General features: G+C 30.8%; 2 protein-coding genes across 2 annotated transcripts; one reads left to right on the top strand and one right to left on the bottom strand.

Moving 5' to 3' along the window:
- Positions 1 to 35: 35 nt before the first annotated feature.
- On the bottom strand, positions 36 to 2,082 carry LOC131843675 (NAD(P)H-hydrate epimerase). Its single transcript, XM_059192363.1, has 4 exons — positions 1,905 to 2,082; positions 1,620 to 1,828; positions 740 to 1,063; positions 36 to 304 (listed from the first exon to the last, which is right to left on the bottom strand). Exons 1-4 carry the CDS (start codon positions 1,938 to 1,940, stop codon positions 70 to 72), a joined length of 804 nt encoding a protein of 267 aa, XP_059048346.1. The 5' UTR covers positions 1,941 to 2,082; the 3' UTR covers positions 36 to 69.
- Positions 2,083 to 2,531: 449 nt separating this feature from the next.
- On the top strand, positions 2,532 to 6,113 carry LOC131843655 (proliferating cell nuclear antigen). The gene is made up of 7 exons (XM_059192335.1): positions 2,532 to 2,686; positions 2,876 to 2,992; positions 3,480 to 3,586; positions 3,973 to 4,130; positions 4,790 to 4,906; positions 5,255 to 5,430; positions 5,791 to 6,113. The coding sequence occupies exons 2-7, from the start codon at positions 2,879 to 2,881 to the stop codon at positions 5,899 to 5,901; spliced, it is 783 nt and encodes a 260-aa protein (XP_059048318.1). The 5' UTR covers positions 2,532 to 2,686; positions 2,876 to 2,878; the 3' UTR covers positions 5,902 to 6,113.
- The last annotated feature ends 203 nt before the right edge of the window (positions 6,114 to 6,316 follow it).

Genomic DNA, 6,316 nt, shown 5'->3' on the forward strand with positions numbered 1-6,316 from the left:
AAATCAATATTTTTTTTAAGAACTAAATATGCCCTTTAATACGTATATTATTTATATATACCTAACTAGTTAACAAGATAATTGCACCACTTGATCTTGAGCAGGATAGTCAGGTAGTGACAAATTGTATTTGGCTATTATATCTTGCGGTAAGAATCTACCACCCAAAAAGTGTTTGATGTCATTTAGTATTTCTGGCCGAGCACAAAGTTTTGGTGCAGATAGTGATATTAGCATAGCTGGCCTCAGGGCATTGCTTGAGATAGGGCCTTTTTCCACATCCCATCCACTTGGAATGTCCACACTGAAAAAATATATACTTCAATATTTAGTTGCAGGCAACTAAGTGAGGAAATTTTGTGAGGAACAATATCAGTTTATTTTTTAATTATAATTAAAAATTTTATAAATATTCAGCAGGCAAATGTAGCATGCTAAATTTGAAATTTACTATAGAAAACAAACATAAAATCAAAATATTTTCTCCCCTAAATTTAACTTTTCATTAACAATATATGTTAACATCATACTACTTTTTTTATATTAGCAATATTATTATTTTAGCATATTTATTTTATTTAATTACTTAATAAATTATTTTATTCAATTTGTAATTTTGTGTAGACAATATTTGTATCCACATTCATATACATATATTATGTATGGTATTGTATTCAGACCAATTATTCTTTATTGATATTACATTGATTTGGTCCAAATAAGGTATATGTATACACACCTGCACACTGGTAATCCACTTTTAATTAAAGCATCTAAAGCTGGTTTCAGCTCATCTCTCACTGGTGGCTTAAAACTGAAGCCAAATAAAGCATCTACCAGTACATTGTAATTGTCGGCCAAATCCTGCAATGGTGGAAGCTTGTCCACAATAGTCACTCCAAATCTTTTGCACTGCTCAAAAAGATTCTCATATAATGGTTTTGGTGTTTTTTTAGGGTAATGAACAGCTACAGTGTACCCAAAGAGTGCCAGATGCCGTGCTGCCACTAATCCATCACCTCCATTATTACCTGGCCCACAGATTATAAGTGCTGATTGATGACTGTAGACAAATATTATTTAGTTAATTAAAATTGTGCATATTTATTTATAGACATTATTTAACCTTATCATAAACAAACAAATATAATAAGTGTTGTTGACATACTGGCCCTATAGTTTTATACTTCATATTTACATTGTGTTTCTATTAAGAATATTATTATATATTTTTGTTTAAAGAATAAAGTCTAATAAAGAAGTTTCACAGACAACAACAGTTAGTTAGTCTGATAATGGAAAGGTGCACATATACTAACAGTAAATGCTGAGTTTCTTCAACTCAGAAGAAATAAAATATTCAAATTGAAGATTAAAACATGTCCGTTAGACCATTGCAACAAATAAAATTTCCAGGGTTAACTGTGTGGATGACCATCTTATGAGACATTACTAGTATTTTTTATGTATTATTATTTAATATAATATAAATGGGAAAAATACAGTCATTATTTAATATTCTATTCTATATAGGGATAGGGTCAAAATGTACTTAAATAAGATTTTATCTAAAATAAGGAAATTGAAATTACATAAAATATACGCGCATGTGCACTCACGTGTTGGATGGATAAGTTCGGGCGACAGCATTTGCCACACTCAATCCAGCCAATTCCATCAGCTGATCGACACTAAACTTATATTCATTAAACAAATCCAGGTCTAAATTCATTGCTTCTGACTGTGTCAGGTATCGAATTCTGTCGGTGCTACAATGTTTCCCGCCGTTTGCCATTATGCCTTCGCCGCAGACGTTCGCCACTCGTAACTTTAACGCAGCACAAATATTATGATCAAAATCCGAAATGAAAGTTTATGTGGATAATAACAAATTCGATGCTTACCAATAAGGCGCTTCCTATAAGCCGAAAGAATAACATTTACAAAGTGGATAGTATTGTTTATTTCGACTGCTAGATTCTTCAGGAAGTTTTGAAATTCAATACAGAATTCCAGTTAAATAGTGAAGTTGATTTTTCATGTTTTGGTTTGAGACTTTGCACAGAACAGAGATCAGATGCGTCACAGCCACAGAGTAATAATATAAACAGTTTAATAGTTTTTCGTTCTTTGATTTTTGTCGAGAAGTTAAAGTTTTATATTATAAAAATATTAATTTATTTTGTTCCAAGTAGTGTTTTATTAATAGTAATTATATTGATATTTATTATTATAAAATGTACATAAATTTACGTTCCCTACTTGTATAACAAAAAAACATAACCAAATTATTCCTTCAATATGTTTGTTCGGTTTATTGCTTAAAAAAGACAAATTGTGCTAACCTTTAACCTTTATTATTTATATTGTGTTAGTCTGCAACAGTATGAAGATATAAGTACGCGACGATATCTATTAGTATTTATATATGTACATTGTGGGAATTAGGCAACTGTGGCATAAAAATATGAAATATTGTTGACGTTGAAGTTGACATAACTTCTGCACGCTTCACTGTCATAAATTTCGCGCCATTTATTATCGGCTACCGCTGATTTCATCCCGCTTTTTATTTGTTACTTTACTTTTGTATGCCTATTTCAAATTGTACGGTCAGTGACACTTGAGCGTCCTTAATTTAGTACAATCATTTTCTTTTAATATAGTTTACTACATATTTTAAAACGTAAGTAAACCATTACCATGAGTGTTTTACAATTGCATGGGTATGAGTTGTTGAAGACAAGAGTCAATGTACATTTAAATCAATGAACTACACGTTCACGCAATTGTCTGCACCTTTAGTTCTTCATGGAAATTGCTTCGCTTGGGTTTATGTACAATATTATTAACCTAGTCGTTTAATTACTTACAGACAATGTTTGAAGCACGCCTTCTCCGAAGCTCCATACTTAAAAAGGTCCTGGAAGCAATCAAGGATCTACTCACACAAGCCACGTTCGACTGTGATGATAATGGTATTCAATTACAGGTGAGAAATTAAGTTGATATTTTAATTCATGTAAAACACATACATGAAGTAGTTATGTAGTGGAGTGGAGTTTATTATAGCCACCCATTATTAACTACTAATCGAGATATGATCAATTTTTGTTGGATTGGCAAACAAGTTACAGCCTACCTGATGGCAAGTAGTAACCATTGTCAATGTACAGGTACAGTAGTAAGGATCACTTTATCATGTGATGCCTACCATTCATGCAGTCTTTCCAGAGAACTAAGACATTATATCTCATTGGTTAATTACACTCAACAACCTAAATACTGGATTATTTGGTTAGTGTCCTATTTGTTATAACAGATAGCACACTTTAACCAATTTACGTAAACTGCTACTATAAAAATAATATATTGATATATTTCTATCAGTTGTTAAGTATACCTAGTATAGTCTTGAAGTGGATTGCCTTGTGTGAATTGTGTTTATTTTAATTAATTAATTATACAATGTTCCATAGGCCATGGATAATTCTCATGTGTCACTCGTCTCCCTTACACTTCGAGCAGACGGTTTCGACAAGTACAGGTGTGACAGAAACATTTCAATGGGCATGAACTTAGGAAGGTAAGAAGCAGAAATAGTCATATAATTTCATATTGTTATTAAACTAATTATCTGGTAGATTAAGAAAAGAAATATGGTTTTAGTTTCCGTGAGAGTCCCTACATAATCTGCACACTAAACGAAATTTCTTTAATTGACAATTATGAATTAATATCATAATTGTCAATTATAGAAATTTTTTATTGAAATTTAAAGAATATTGGTAATGCTGCTGGTGTTGAAATTTCAGTCAATAACTTAATAGTATGAAACCTAAGTTTTGTTATTGTTATTGAGTATTTAAGATATATAATAAGATTTAAAGAGAAAAATTAGCTATATACATATGTACATTAAAAAACTGAATATCTTTTTTTCTAACATGAAAATTTTAACATCTTTTACAGTATGTCAAAAATCCTAAAGTGTGCTGGTGACAAGGACACAGTGACTATGAAGGCACAGGATAATGCTGATACAGTCACATTTGTTTTTGAAAGCCCAAACCAGGAGAAAGTGTCTGACTATGAGATGAAGCTCATGAATTTGGATCTGGAGCATTTAGGTATAATAATAGCAATTCATATCTTATTTGGACTTAAAAGAAATTGGCAAATTAATCAGTGGCTATAGAAATTTAGGCATGCAACTTACATTTTTCTAATGTTAAAAATAATATCAGTTGTTTATCCTGATTAGAGAATCCCAAGAACACTGACTGTCTACTTATCTTTAAGTTTTAGGATATTTGTTGAAATGATTGTTATTTTCTTTGTTGCTTGTGTATTCCAAATTTACCACTTTAGTAAAATAATTAAAAAAATATTATTCAAATGTGCTTAAAATTAATTTAATTTGTATAGAGATTGTTTAATTAATGATTTATACAAACTTGTAGACACTCTAAGGAGAAGTGTAATTAACTTTCCCAATTGACAAAAATTGTGGTTTATTGATTATTTGATTAATTCCATTTATTAAAATATATTTCAATGGAATTAGCTTCAATTATAATAAAAAACAATTTCCAAAAAGGAAGTGATTCCTAATTCATATACTTTAAGTGTGTTAGTTCATAACTTTGCATGGACCTTGTTCAATAATTATTGTTTTTTATGAAAGTTGGTGTTTCTTCATTTGGCCAATAGTAATTTTACAAGATCTGACTTGTTTTTTCATGGCACCGCACACTGAACAATTGCTTACAATTATTAAAATTTGCAGGTATACCTGAGACTGAATACAGCTGCACTATCCGATTGCCAAGTGCGGAGTTCGCTAGAATCTGCCGAGATTTATCGCAATTCGGAGAATCCATGGTTATTTCTTGTACTAAAGAAGGTGAGGGAATTACTTAAATAATCTATATATATAATAATAATAACTGGACAATTCACCGCACCTTCTAGTCCATCTAGCCGAGTAGAACTTGTTATGAGTATTAGAAAACTGATAGAAATACTTATACATATATTTTTTGTAAATACATATTAATATACACAAAACCCATACTAATCTAAACAATCATTCTCATGGATACAAATGTTTGCATCATGCAAGGAATTGAACCCGCGACCATCGAAAGATTCTGCCAAACCGCTAAACAATTTTGGTCATATATGATCTTCCATTAAATTGTTTTGTTTAAAAATATAAATAAAATTTCAATAAATATTCTTTTGTGTTCAGGTGTGAAATTCTCAGCATCTGGTGATATTGGATCTGCAAATGTGAAGCTAGCTCAGACTGCGTCTATTGATAAGGAGGAGGAGGCTGTTGTAATTGAGATGGATGAGCCCGTCACACTTACCTTCGCCTGCCAATACCTCAACTACTTCACAAAAGCCACATCCTTAAGTCAACAGGTAGAACTATGTGAAATTTCAATTATTTTTATACATAAATTAAGCATTGTTATTACAAGTACACAATTGTTTTTTATGGCTTGTATTATTCGACTTTTCAAATAAAATAGAGCTGTTCTATAAGTGCACGATGCAAACTGCTAAAAAATAATTAATAAAAAAATAATTCTGCTTTACAAAATCTACTGACACCCAAAATGTACAAAACATTTTTCTAATTGGAATCCAGAATCACAGTTCCGGATCAATTTGCATCTTTATGTAATGTTGTATTTGTTTATATGAATATTTCTCCAAGGCTTATTTTAGGCCATCCTAATATTATAGTGATTTTTTAATGAATTGATTTTTTTTCTTTAGGTCCAACTGTCTATGTCAGCTGATGTCCCCTTGGTGGTAGAATACCGCATTCCAGATATTGGCCAAATTCGATACTACCTGGCTCCGAAAATTGAAGAGGACGACAGCTAAAGGTTTTCTGTGGCCTAAACAATTACATTTAATAAATTACGCCTTAATATACCTACTGAAACAATTATCCTAAGTTAAATTAAGTATCTGATTGTATATCCAGAAGATGTAGAATCTCCCGGTATCATGTGAAATCTCCAGTTTTGTAATTTTTCTGTACACTGTGTATTGTGATAACAAGAAATAGGGAGCAAGTAAATCTATTTTCAAATTTTGATTGTTTAATTTTCTAGTCTGCTGATTGATAGTTTCCCACATTATATACTATAATGAGTAATTCGAAATATATAAAAAATTCATTCCGTATGTATACAGCCAAAATACTAGACTACTGAAAGAAACATGCCTTTTTTTATTTCTAAATTTAACCACTTTAAGTGCCTTTTAAGTTAATTTTGCTATAGATTCACTAATT

This window comes from Achroia grisella, unplaced genomic scaffold, assembly GCF_030625045.1.
Source record: "Achroia grisella isolate CSIRO2021 unplaced genomic scaffold, CSIRO_AGI_Agris_v1 utg327, whole genome shotgun sequence".
Taxonomy (NCBI): Eukaryota; Metazoa; Arthropoda; class Insecta; order Lepidoptera; family Pyralidae; genus Achroia; species Achroia grisella.